General features: G+C 45.4%; 2 protein-coding genes and 1 long non-coding RNA gene across 3 annotated transcripts; 1 reads left to right on the top strand and 2 right to left on the bottom strand.

Annotated features, from left to right (window-relative positions):
* Positions 1–3,476: 3,476 nt before the first annotated feature.
* Positions 3,477–10,631, bottom strand: LOC147228192 (uncharacterized). The gene is made up of 4 exons (XR_015106901.1): positions 10,290–10,631; positions 7,762–8,644; positions 7,197–7,266; positions 3,477–4,451 (listed from the first exon to the last, which is right to left on the bottom strand). It is a non-coding gene; the product is annotated as an uncharacterized LOC147228192 (long non-coding RNA).
* sstr3b (somatostatin receptor 3b) lies at positions 5,800–11,580 on the top strand. Its single transcript, XM_086156450.1, has 2 exons — positions 5,800–8,532; positions 10,358–11,580. Exons 1-2 carry the CDS (start codon positions 7,789–7,791, stop codon positions 10,925–10,927), a joined length of 1,314 nt encoding a protein of 437 aa, XP_086012576.1. The 5' UTR covers positions 5,800–7,788; the 3' UTR covers positions 10,928–11,580.
* On the bottom strand, positions 11,296–13,456 carry LOC147228190 (protein CutA homolog). The gene is made up of 7 exons (XM_086156449.1): positions 13,416–13,456; positions 12,378–12,475; positions 12,154–12,302; positions 12,022–12,081; positions 11,801–11,846; positions 11,650–11,699; positions 11,296–11,580 (listed from the first exon to the last, which is right to left on the bottom strand). The coding sequence occupies exons 2-7, from the start codon at positions 12,456–12,458 to the stop codon at positions 11,481–11,483; spliced, it is 486 nt and encodes a 161-aa protein (XP_086012575.1). The 5' UTR covers positions 12,459–12,475; positions 13,416–13,456; the 3' UTR covers positions 11,296–11,480.
* Positions 13,457–13,803: the final 347 nt, after the last annotated feature.

The raw sequence follows: 13,803 nt of genomic DNA, 5'->3' as shown, positions 1-13,803 counted from the left end.
GGACGGCGGCAATTAGATAATCAACGAAAATAGACACATCCTGCATGGCTGCGTTTCACGCCACCTTCTTTCCGTACCTTCGTGCGTTGGAAACAACTTCATGGTGGGGTTGATGGCGGCGGCTCCGCCCACATCGAGGAACTACTACGAAACGATGGGACAAAAAGCGCCATACGTTTTCCTCTGAATGCAGATCCAAAAATCTCCGTTGCTATGCTGATGACACACAAATATATCTCACCAAAGACGCCAACACAAACAAAAGGGTTGTTTTTTTTTTTACATATAAACAAACATATTACATATTATTACAGTCAGTAGACACTTCTATCTTCTCTGGTGGAAGAAGTTTTTACATTATTGGTGTTAGCATCCTCAGCTAACGCCATGCTTCAGGAGCAGGTGGCAGCGTAATGTTATGCTACGATATTGCTCTTGCTTGAAACTCTAGCACAACAATTTCCTTCGCGATAAATAAAGTTGTTCTTATCTTATCTTATCTTATCTTATCTTATCTTATCTTATCCAAGGGAGCGCTAGCATGGTAGCAACAATTTGGGCATCACATGACCAATGACCCAAGAACATGCAACCTAGATCTTCACCATCATGTCCAAATCATCTCAGTCCAACTTTTATCTCCAGAACATTTCAGAGTATATCAAAGAAACTGGTGACTGATCATTTTCCACCACCATTATGTATGTGTGTGTGTGTGTGTGTGTGCAGCCATTAGTCAAGATCGTGCACGTCACGGTGCAGCCCCGTCACACAGGTGATGACACTCCTGACAGGAACGCAGGAACAACCACTCAGCTGCCTGACAATCAAACCTGAAGGTCGCCCACATGCCCCATCCTCACCACATCACTCGCTTATATACATATAAAAATACATATATAATAGCATTTATTGTAATGTTATTACATCATCTTGGATTTTTTTTCATTGCATTACATAAATTTAACAATATAAAGTATCACTGTTGCAGCTAAAAACAAATACTTTTCACACCTGGAATCATATTATGAAGCTTGAAGTACCACTAATATTACTACAAAGAAAAACAAATAAAGAAATAAATAAAAATAAATAATGCCTCACCTGGCAGCATGGAAAGGAAAAAATCTAAAATAAAAAAATTAATTGAATGTTTCTATTCATTCAGTGATTTGTAGTATAAAGTTATTTTCCACCAAACTTCACCATTTTTAGTCACTTTTTTTCAAAATCGCTGAAAAAAAAATCACATTTAGTGTTTAAATATGAAGAAGAGACGTGCGGTGACACAATATTGAGACCATATTGCTGTCTCTGTGGACGTCACTATTAAAATTTTCAAACACTTTAAGCACTAATATATAAACTAAATTCCATACTTTAGCTGATGCGTATAATTTTTTTCGTCAACAACTGTAACGTGTTTCTCGTGCCGAGCGATCGTAAAGCGGCAGCGAAGACACACTAGGTGAGGCACGCAGTGACGGTGCCTCAAGGGAGGAGGCACTGGTGATCCCAGGGGTCCTTTTTACGACTCGGCTAAAGAATAATAGAATTGCAATAGCAAGCTACTGTAAACAGTTAGCAAGTCAAGTGTAGCCATCCAGTTATTTTTTCCTCTTTCTTGGCTTTATTTCCAAAATGGAGGATAACATAGCTAAACTGAAAGAATTTTCTAAACTGGACTTTCAGTGGAAGCAGGAGATAATAAGTAAGGGGAGACCAACGCCGGCGCTAACGGATTAGCTTCAGACTACTAGACGAAAGACTCGGTCTTTTCAAACGGAGCGGTAAACTCAAAAACGCTGGCTGTGTGGATGTCCAGTAAGAAAGTGCCTTTTCTGCTTTTCCTTGCATTCTTTTCTCAACTTCTGATAATCAAACAGGAGCAGTCGGACACTCACATTCAAAGTCAAATCGCGCTAAAAACATTCGGGATGTCAAGGATAGATTTGGCTTTGAATGAACAGCATCCACAATGCGAAGGTAAAGGAAAATAAGAGATAAAAACGTTTTTTGTTTTTTAAATGTGCTTTTTCTATGCTACAGTTTGTATATATATTTTAAACAAAACACGTTAACTGCTGCTCATAAAAAGGTGAATATGCAACTCCTTAGGGTTCATTTGTTTGTAAATATGACTGATGACGTCAGTGCGTCACCAGCCATGAACCGCACGTCACTGGTGTGTTTGCACTTTGACCTCTGTAATAATCAGGTTGCTCAATCCGGGTTCCCAAGGAAGAGCTGGACTTGCGTCTGCGCCTGCGCACTAGGGACGCGGGGGGGGGGGGGGGGGGGGGGGCGGAGCCGCCGGTACTTTCCCGGCGGGAACCGGGAGGAGAACCGACGAACCGGAGCCGGTGGAAGACCTTTCAGACGCGGTGAGTGTGGAGTTTTTAATTAAAATATTTTTAATCATGTTCTGTAAACGCCAGTCTAAGGCGTGTTTTTTGTTTGTTTTTTGTTGTTGCTGTTTTTTATTTATTTTATTTTTTTCATTTTTTATTTTTTTTTCGTGTTGCGTTCAAGTGAATCCCGGAAAAAAGAGGATTAGATACAGTCGTGATGATCATGACAATAATAGAAGAACCCGGATGTGATTGACTTTTACGGTAATTGATGGACATTTCACGCACTTTGTGCAACTGCAGTTTAGCAGTAAATAAACATAAATACAATTAAATTGAATTAAATTGAATTAGATTGAATTGGATTAAATTAAATTAAATTAAATTAAATTAAATTAAATTAAATTAAATTAAATTAAAACTCTCCGGTGTTCTGCTCCGTTCCGGTGCCGGACGCGGTGAAAATCCCGCATGTTTCGAGTCCGCACGCACACGCAAACACGCACATATGTCTCCACACACGCAAAAGCGGTCGAAGTTCCGTGCGGACTTCACGGAGAGTCCGGATTGGGTTATTCTGGGGAAAATAAACGCACCGATGCGCGCGAACATCCCAGCGCTGGCTCGGCCGATCGTAGCCGATCGGATTCGATCACCCGTATCGATCAGTACGAAGCCGCAGCGGGACGCGCACGGCGTGGGTTGACGAAGGAAAACAAAAAACAGCTAGTTTCTCAACGGAATTCTGCAGCCTTGTTTGCGCTCCGTGCGCGCCGCGGCGCATCCACGTCACAATCCGAGGCTTTATTTTTAATAAGCGGTCGCAGTGACCGGATGGAGAACGGTGGTGCCGGGAAAAAAAGATAAAACCAAACCCTTTGCGCTCCTCATTGATCGACCTCTCAAACTAATCACTTAATCAATCAGCTATAATCAAGTCTCCGGCTGTTTAATTTATTAGTTGTTCATGGATTAATCAATCGGGACGACTCTAATAGGAATAGAAACCAAAGCCTCCACGACCAGCAAGACACACACACACACACACACTCACACACACATATTTATATATGCATATATGAAACCACCTGGATCCAACATGGCTGCTGATATTTGGAAAAAAAATGATTTATCTGAAATAACAAGACACATTAACGAGACTCTTATTACAGTGTAATACACGCTTACTTACATGTAATACGTGCATATTAGAGTGTAATACATGCTTATTTCACCTCCTACCCTGCATGGCTGCAGACGTTTGGAAAAAAAATTGATTGCACTGAAATAATAAAACATGTTAAGGAAACGCTTATTACAGTGTTATACACATTTATTACAGTGTTTATGGTACGTTACAGTGTACTACACATTATTATAGTGTAATACACGTGTATTACAGTGCAATACTCGCGTATTGCAGTGTAATGCACATTTATTACAGTGTAATACACATTTATCACAGTGTAATACAGATTATTGCAGTGTAATACACGTCTATTACGGAGTTATACTCGCGTATTGCAGTGTAATACACATTTATTACAATATATTACATGTTTATCACAGTGTAATACACATTATTGCAGTGTAACACACATTTATTACAGTAAAATACATGTTTATCACAGTGTAATACACATTATTGCAGTGTAATACATGTTTATTGTAGTGCAATACTCATGTATTGCAGCGTAATACACATTTATTACAGTGTAATAACCTTTATTACGGTGTAATACACATTTATTACAGTGCAATACACATTATTGCAGTGTAATACACGTTTATTACAGTGTTATACTCGCGTGTTGTAGTGTAACACACATTTATTACAGTATAATACACGTTTATCACGGTGTCATACACATTATTGCAGTGTAATACATTTTTATAACAGTGTTATACTCGCATATTGCAGTGTAATACACATTTATTACTTTATAATACACATTATTGCAGTATAATACAGGTTTATTACAGTGTAATACATGCTTCTTTCACCCCCTCACCCTGTCTATCAACCACATCAGTGGAAGTGAAATGGAGAATGGATCTCTGCTCACCTCCTCCTCCACCCCCTCCTGCCATTGTCCGTCCCTGGAAAAAAAGAAGAACACTTTCATGTAATTCATTCAGCCTCCCTAATGATGCTTTCAAGGCCGCCGCGTTCAGTCTGGCCTTTAATAACTCCTCACGGGGGGCGAGGGGGGGGGAAATTGATTTAATTGCTTTGGGAAGGAGAACGGCCATGTTTTTCTTCTTTCCCCCCCATTCGTTCATGGCTCGGCCTTCTATTCTCTCCGTTCTGACTATCTAATCGGACCATGCATGGGAGTGTGTGTGTGTGTGTGTGTGTGTTCGTGTGTGTGTGTGTGTGTGTGAGAGAGTCACCGGCCCCTGGCCACCAGCGCCGGCCACAAATCCACTAATTGAAAGAGCCTCGGGGGGGGGAAGTATGTACTCCGAGAGCGACGGACAACGATTGGCTGATAGAGGTTGCGTTTCCAACACACACACACACACACACACACACACACACACCAAACACACACACACACATAGTGGGCAAAGTCCTACCCACCTGTCACCCATCCGCTCAATAACTCCACTTACATCTAAATGAATCCAAAGTTAATCTAAATTAATCTACATTAATCTAAATTAATATACATTAATCTAAATTAATATACATTAATCTAAATTAATCTACATGAATCTAAATTAATCAAATCACTTGCTTCTTTATATTTAAATCATGTAATGCCTCTAATTCATTTACTCACGATTAACACGTCTTGGAGGCCGGGGGGGGGAGAAGAGGCGGGGTTTAACCGAGACATGTCACCTGTCAATCAGAGGATGATTGACAGGTGACAACCCTGGCCTCACATGATTGGCTGATGGCTAGTGGTGCGCGTGCGGTCCTTCCGCCTTGGAAAGTAGTCCCTGCTCTGGGTTTCCCTTCGGAAATCACGGGTCGCTGAATGAGCCTTGACAGAAGCTGGCTAACACTTACCATAGGATTCCAGTCATTATGCTAAGCTAAGCTAAAGTCCGACCCTGATCTGACCGTGGTGACGTCAGCCGCGACCTTCGGCTAACGAGCATTCCGCTTCAAATAAATGCCTGGCTCTGGGGAAACTTGGCTCTTCACGTCACCATGGCAACCCCCAGCTTCAGCCCGTGATTGGACGGCGTCCGCTGCTGATGGTCACAATAAAAAAAACGACATTTATCAGGTTGCAGCGTCCTCTTGGTGTGCAACGTGTGTGTGTGTGTGTGTGTGTGTTAATGAATTACGAGCGCAAGCATGAAGAGGTCGCTAAAACCCCCTAATTGGCCCAATAACATTTTTTCGGGGGGGTCGGACGCAGTGAGCGGATGAATAGGGTAATTACACAGGCGTTACACTGTGTTTTCGTCAACGGCGGCGGGAGTGGGGGGGGGGCGGACGGCGTGCTTTCATGTGATTGGCCGTCGCATTTTGTTTATCCTCGCCGGGGTCTCCGGGGTCGGACGCTTTAACGCGCCGCTGAAATGTAATAACTGTGTAATTAAGAGCGGAGCGGCACCGAGCTGAGGACAGCGCGTCGCCACGGCCATTTATAAAAGTTATATAATTTAATGTAATATAATATACAACGTGGTTCCGTCGCTGTGTCGCTCGGGATTCAGGTAAAGAACTGGTGTCGTTTGGAGCCTTGGTTAAAAAATATAGATAATCAATAATACTGGAATTTCTAAAAATACGTTGTAATTAATTGATTCATAATTATTATTCTTACTTTTTATCTTATTCTAAAAATATTAATTATCTTTTATTTCCTTTTGCCGTGAAGAATCTGTCCTTTTGATGCCGTTTTCCCCAGGGCGTCTCCCATTGGTTGCTCGGGGGAACAACCGTGCTCTGATTGGCCGGCGCATCAGGTGCTCTGATTGGTTGGATCTGATTGGTTCTTGGCGCTTTGTGACTTGGAAAAATATTCTCCCGTGCATCCGTTATCTACCTCTCCACGCCGTTTTTTTTTCTTTTTTTTTCTAAAGTCCTGACCTGTCATCGCCATGACAACCTCAAGCAGGGAACATATTCTTGGGGCTCACAATGATGGACAAATGAGCGGGGGGGGGGGGGGTTGTCTTTTGTGTGTGTGTGTGTGTGTGTGTGTGTGTGTGCGTGTGTGTGTTTGGAGATTAGATTGTGCTGAAAAGCCCAGGTGAACATGGGTGTGTGCGTGTGTGTGCGCTCCGTTGAGCGGAACAAACTGTTATTAGTAATAACCGTGTAATAGTGGCGTTATTACAACTTGTGTCATTTCCGGGAGCGCCACGGATCAAACCGCTGGAAAAATTAGGCTCCGCCCCCTTCGTCATCCCCCCCCCGCCCCACGTAGCACAGCCACGGATCACTTTTGATTGACAGCGGCGTGGAGGGTGGCGGCGTGCTAGTTCATGGTGTGCTCCCGTGCAGCTCTGTTGTTATTAAGGTGCAATGGCGGCGGTGTAAACAACACGTATGCTAATAGGAGTCAAATGTTTTTGTTCCCGCGGCGACTAATGGGTGGTTTAGGATTCTGCAGGACGGCGTTGGCGATGGCAGCGGCGGCGGGGGGCCTAAGGTGTGTTTTCTACTTTACCGCTTTTCAATTGCGTTCTTACATATTAAGAAAGAAAGTAAATATTTCCTATATCACGGCGTGCAACTGCTTCTGGTCAGGCTGCGGTGACCTCTGACCCCCCCCTTCTCTAAGAAGGGCAATAAATCAGCCGTGACCCCTGGATGACCTCCTCGGCCCGGAGCTTGACCCACGGCGCGATAACGTCAACGCGGTGGGAACGACTCACCGAGGCGTTTCCATGGTAACCGGAGATGAAGGGCAGGTCGTCACGGCAACAACAAGGAGTTTTGATGAACCTAGGGAGATAGAATAGAAAGGGGTTTATTTTGAAACTGTCAGGAAGGCAGTTTTCCTTTACTTCCTGTCTGACTTGAGGGTCGATCCACCGGGTGCGATGGGTTATTTTGGTTTTATTTTGAAAGGATTAAAATGGATCGTTTATTCGGAAACGCCGCTCACTTCCTGTCTGAGGAGAATCTGTTTTTATCCGGGTAGATGAGCGACGACTAATGTTTACTTGTCAGATGAAGCTAGTGTTTTATTCTGAAAGGCTGGGAAACGCCGTTCACTTCCTGTCTGATTTGCGCCGTTTTAATTTGAAAGGCTATTTTCACATGGCTTCCTGTCTTCGTACAGATTTATTTCAATTCACTTCCTGTCTTTTCTTTGAGATTCCTGAGTTTTATTTGGAAAGGTAGTCCACTTCCTGTTTCGGAAGTACCATTAAATATGAAAAAGCCGTTTTCTTTTCACTTCCTGTCTCGGGAGAATCCCTTCCCTCGGAGCCTCACGTTTCATTGTGAAAAGGTCCCGCCGCCATGGATCTCTTCTGGTTGTCGCCTCGCCATGGCAACGAGTCGGCGCCGCCCCTGGCTCACCCCCTGCTGCTCCCCACGCCCGCCGCGCCGCTCCTGGACTTCCCTCCCGGCGGGAACGACACCTGCCGCAACTGCAGCGAGTCGGCGGCGGCGGCGGCGTCGCTGCCGGTGCTGGCGGCCATCTTCGTCCCGCTCATCTACGGCGTGGTTTGCGTGGTCGGCCTGCTCGGCAACACGCTGGTCATCCACGTGGTGGTCAACTACACCCGCAACGAGTCGGTCACCAACATCTACATCCTCAACCTCGCCATCGCCGACGAGCTCTTCATGCTGGGCCTTCCCTTCCTGGCGGCGCAGAACGCGCTGCTCTCCTGGCCCTTCGGCTCGCTCATGTGCCGCGTGGTCATGACGGTGGACGCCATCAACCAGTTCACCAGCATCTTCTGCCTCACCGTCATGTCGGTGGACCGCTACCTCGCCGTGGTGCATCCCATCCGCTCCACCTGGTGGCGCCGGCCCTCCGTGGCTAAGGCGGTTAGCGGCGCGGTGTGGGCGGGCTCCTTCGTGGTGGTGCTGCCGGTGGTGGTTTTCGCCGACGTGCTCCAGGACGACGGCAACTGCAGCATCGTGTGGCCCGAGCCGGCGGAGGTGTGGAAGACCTCCTTCATCGTCTACGCCTGCGCCGTCGGCTTCTTCTGCCCCCTGCTGGTCATCTGCCTCTGCTACCTGCTCATCGTCATCAAGGTACGGCTAGCCGGGCGACAAGCTAGCGGAACGGCGGACGTTTGCCGACACCCGGCGCGCTAGCTTTAGACTCGCGGCCCTCTGGGCAATATTTTGTGGCCCCCGTCCCCGCCTGAAATCAAATTTTTGTGTTAGTGTGGCGTTTTTTTTCTCCCTTGCATCTGGGTTTTAAAAAAAAAAAAACGGCAAGAAAAAAATGAAAAAGTAACTTCGCGGTGTATTTTTTGCTTCAAAATTTGAAAAAAAAAAAAGTTGTTTTTTTTTTTGGTGAGAAAACTTATAGTGACATTGATAAAATGTAATTTTTACTACTATAAAAAAAAGTACAAAAACTATAGCAAAAAAAAAAAAAGGGCAAGAAAAAAATGAAAAAGTAACTTTAAAGTGCATTTTTTGCTTCAAAATTTGATAAAAAAAAGTATTTTTTTGGTGAGAAAACTAATACTGACATGGTTAAAATGTAATTCTTACTTCTTTAAAAAAGTACAAAAACTATAGCAAAAAAAAAAGGGCAAGAAAAAAATGAAAAAGTAACTTTAAAGTGCATTTTTTGCTTCAAAATTTGATAAAAAAAAGTATTTTTTGGGGAGAAAACTAATAGTGACATTGTTAAAATGTAATTTTTACTACTATGAAAAAATACAAAAACTAGCAAAAAAAAAAAGGGCAAGAAAAAAATGAAAAAGTAACTTTAAAGTGCATTTTTTGCTTCAAAATTTGATAAAAAAAAAGTATTTTTTTGGTGAGAAAACTAATAGTGACATTGTTAAAATGTAATTTTACTACTATAAAAAAAAATACAAAAACTGTAGCAAAAAAAAAAGGACAAGAAAAAAATGAAAAAGTAACTTTAAAGTGCATTTTTTGCTTCAAAAGTTGATAAAAAAAAGGATTTTTTTGGTGAAAAAACTAATAGCGACATTGTTAAAATGTAATTCTTACTTCTTTAAAAAAATTCAAAAACTATAGCAAAAAAAAAAAAAAACGGGCAAAGATAAAAATTTTGATTTATATCTCCTCTTCTACATGCTAACAATCAATTTTCTGATAAATTCTAATGGCAAATTTTCCCACAGTGAAAATTTTCTCTTTTAACTCCACAATATTTTTACAATGTAATTTCATCAATTCTTTTTTAATATTCATTGTTAATATTAATTTGTCATGTATTTTTTAGAGAAACAGTTCATTTGACATAAAGATTTTTTGTAATTTACCTGTTTACCTCCTTTACACTAAAACAAAGGAAAAATTTGGACTTATTGTTACTTCTAGGTACTGATTGTGCTGGTTAGAAATATAGCGGCTCACGCTGTCAAGGCAAAACAGCGTTATTGAGGAAGACACAATTACGGCGGGCTTAAATACATCCGAGGTCCAGGAGAATCGCGACAAGCTGTGATTATAAAATTAATAACAGGGCGAGATGTAACAACTGTGTTATAAACCATTAGTAACAAGAGGTGTAATAGCAGTGTAATAAGCCCTTAGTTTATATCTAACAAGACAAGGTGCAAGAACACATAAGTAACGCGATGAAGTAGATAAGTGTTACGAAACATGAGCAATGCAATGAGGTGTAATAACAGTATTATAAATCATTAGTAACATAATCGTGAATCGAGGTGTACTTACTGTTCTGAATCCTTAACAAGACAAGATGTGATGACAGTTTTAGAACTCGCTAGTCGCAGGGTAAGATGTAAAAACTGTGTTTCAACGCATTAAGGTGTAATAACAGTGTTATAACTCATTACCAAGAGTCATTTTCAGCACCTGCATCCACAGCCGGAGGGTAAGAGGTGTCTTGTCTCCGCCCACGAAGGTGCGCAGCGTGGGGAAGCGGGCGCAGGCCACCTCGTCCCGCCGCCGCAAATCCGAGCGCAAGATCACCCGGATGGTGGTGGTGGTGGTGGCGGTGTTCGTGCTCTGCTGGCTGCCCTTCTACGCCCTCAACGTGGTCAACCTGCTGGTGGTGCTGCCGCGGGACTTCCGCGGGCTCTACTTCTTTGTGGTGGCGCTGTCCTACGCCAACAGCTGTGCCAACCCCATCCTCTACGGCTTCCTGTCTGACAACTTCAAGAGGGGTTTCCGGAAGGCGCTCTGCCGCTCATCCCGCCGCGTCAAGAGCAATGACAGAGCTGGCACCGAAGGCCCGCGGCCCACCGAGGAGTGGGGCGGCGGTGGCGGCCGGCGGGCGGGAAACGAGGGCAGCGAGGAGGTGGTCAGCGCCGCAGATGGCACCGTCCATCTTGGAGAGGCTCGATCCCAGTTGAGGGGGGCGGAGGAGGAGGCGGGGCCAGCACCCAGAGGTACCCAGAAGACGGGAGGTAGCGGGTTGCAGCCGGAAAGTCTTCCGGGCGGAGCGTCTGCGTTGGAGGTCAGTTCCCTGTGACCTGGCGGCGCCGCGGAGGAGGTCCCACAACAAGGTCATGTGATCTTTCCGTGAATGAATGTAGTATGAGGGAGGTGGCTGGTTGCCTCGGGATGTTACCTGCCGGCCCGACGCTCCCGGGGAGCCTTCGGCGCTCGCGGGGGAACTCCTCGCCGATAGGCTACACCTCCTCCTCTTGCGCCCGGCATCCCTCAGGGCTCCACCCCTTCTGTTTGTCCTCTTCCCACTGCCAATCCGGGGGAATCAGATGCTAAACGCGAGCAGACGTTGCTTCGTGCTGCTGACTACGCTTTTTAAAATCGCACAAACTGTTTCCAGGACTACTACTTCTCCTCTGCACGGATGAACCGATAAAGAAGAGACGTGGCGAGCGCTAAAACAAGGCCCCTTTTAATGGAGTAACAAAAACATGGTGGCGGGAGAAGCCAGATGGCGGCCTCTGCTGGCCGCTGCCAGGAGCAACCCTACCTTCACAACTGAGAACTTGGTAGTCCATGGCCTTCTTTGTTTTGTTTTGTTTTTCTCCCCAAAAATGTCCTCCCGGTACCCTCTTCTACTCGGGGACGACCTGGCCGATCCACTTCAGGTACGGTGGGTTCCCCTGCTCGATGGGCAGGCTGATGACCTCCGCCACCTCGTAAGGGTGGTTGGACCTGAGAAGACGAGCCTGGATGAGGTGGAGCCGGAGGGTGGAAGGCGGAGGGTTCACCAACGCCACTCACCGGACGAACTCGGCCAGAGCCGCAACCTTGGAGCTCCTGGTCTTGATCATCTGAAGAGGGTAAGAGTCATTTGGGGACAGGATTGGAGGACGTTAGCGGGAACCACGGTTTCGAGAAGAAAATTCAGGGAGCAGATAAGGAGGAGACGCACCAGCAGCACCTCGCTGTCCTCCTCCATCTTGCCCTGCCACTCGTATCTTCAGGAGAAGGAGGTGCCAGGTTAGCGCAAAAAAAAATTGGGGGTATCGCCCGAAAACGGGAAGTCAGTGTTAACTTAGCTTAGCACAATGACTGGAATCCTATGGTAAGTGTTAGCCTGTTTCTGTCAAAGATCATCCAGCATCCCAGGTTTGCTTAAATGGCGTTACTCACATGGACGTGATGGCCGGGACGATGTTGACGCAGGCGGCTAACTTCTTCTCCACCAACCCCCTGAGAAGAAAACGCCGGAGGCCGTGTCAGAACGAGCGGTCAAGCGGCGGCGGCGGCGGTAGCTCCACCCACCTGGCGAGCTCCTTCGCCACCGTGTCGTTGGGGCAGGTGACGAAGGCGGCGGAGTGCGTCCCCGACGAGTACGTCTCGGAGGCCATGGAGAACGTCCTCACGCCCGCCGTCCTTAGCAGGTGGAGCATACACACACTCAGCAGCAGCGTCTACGGACGGAGAGGGGGAAAGTGAGGGTAGAGGAGGAGGCGGAGCCTCCGCCGGCGTCCGGCACCCAGGCTCACCAGCAGGCAGGCCTTGATGGTTCTTCCGGGTGGCGGCGGCGGCGGCGGCGGTGTCACAGCTCTGGGCGGGCGGACGCACATCACCCCAACGCCTGCGCCTGCGGGGCCACAGGGGGCAGCGTTACCTTCAAGGCCCGCCCAGCGAAGGACACGTGTGTGTGTGAGTGTGTGTGTGTGTGTGTGTGCAAAATAACCCAAGCCAATTATTTAACTGGATGGTTTGGTCACCATGGTGACATGACCAAGTAGAAAAATGGTGAGTGAATAAATGATAAACGCAATGCAGAACGTTTAAGCCTTCGTGAACCGCAGGAAGTTGTGGTAAAATCCGGACCTTTGACATTCAGTCATTTATGCATTCATCTGAGAAGTCACTGCCTCTGGGGGAAACTCAGGATTAAACATTTGGAGATTATTGTTATTAATGTTGACGTCTGGATTATCTGACAGGAAAGGCTGCATGGCTGCTTATCGTCAGGCGTTCAAGGCACCGAAAGTTTGTTTGGAAAACCCAGACGAAAGGCTCTATAACAGTATTTTAGGATAGAAAAAAGGAGCATAAAATTCCAAGTATTCAGGGAAAATGGAGTTGGACGGTTTGTAAGATGTGCACTTTATATATTGTATATATTCATTTATTGCACCTGAAAAAGGATACAGAAATATGCCGATCCATTTTAGCTGTAAATATCGCTTTTTATAAGCCTCAATGAAGCCAATGTCGTGATACGCGGTGGAGAAAGGGGCGAATCGTCACCGTGTTGTTATTTCTGTATAATTCTCGGCGCTGTAATTAATGTTTATTGATCAGAGGCGAGTCATTGTTTAAAAATACACAATCTGAAATCCCTGCAACACCTAGCTAGCTTTTAGCCGCCGTTAGCTGTGTTATCCACAACGGGATAAGAACATTTTAAAAAGTTGCAAAATAACGAAACACCGCGTTGCAAAACCCGCCGCGAAAAAAAAGAAGTTGTTTTACGGTGAAAAGCGGGGAGAAAGTGCAAAAGCTCGACACTTATTCCCCCGTTAGCTTACCTTCTGTCAGCCGGAGCCCGAGTGTTTTGCCGTAAAGTGTGGCGGTGTCGCAAATACTGTCGTAAAACTCTGCTCAGAGATGTTGTAGGGAGGGAGATTGTAAACAAACTACTCGACCCAGTTCTAAATGTTTATAAGATTGTTATTTGATATATTATCAATCGTATTTGTTTAACAATCTCCCTTCTAGGTATATTTACATTTGTAACCCTTTTTGTCTTTCTGAATGTAAAATTAACCCAATCTGTGCCTGTACAGATTCAATAAAAACCTGTTATTTGTGAGCGTGTGTAAAAATATTGTGTAAAATGACAAAAGTCACGGTTATGTAAAATGAGTAGACCGGAGTCGCAGTGTAAAAAGTGGCCCCTTCGGGGTCATCCGGGGC

This window comes from Fistularia commersonii, chromosome 12, assembly GCF_037954325.1.
Source record: "Fistularia commersonii isolate RoL2024-O1a breed Wild chromosome 12, RoL_Fcom_v1.0, whole genome shotgun sequence".
NCBI lineage: Eukaryota > Metazoa > Chordata > Actinopteri > Syngnathiformes > Fistulariidae > Fistularia > Fistularia commersonii.
The sequence above is the reverse complement of the archived record's forward strand: the minus strand, read 5'-3'. Positions and strand labels throughout refer to the sequence as shown.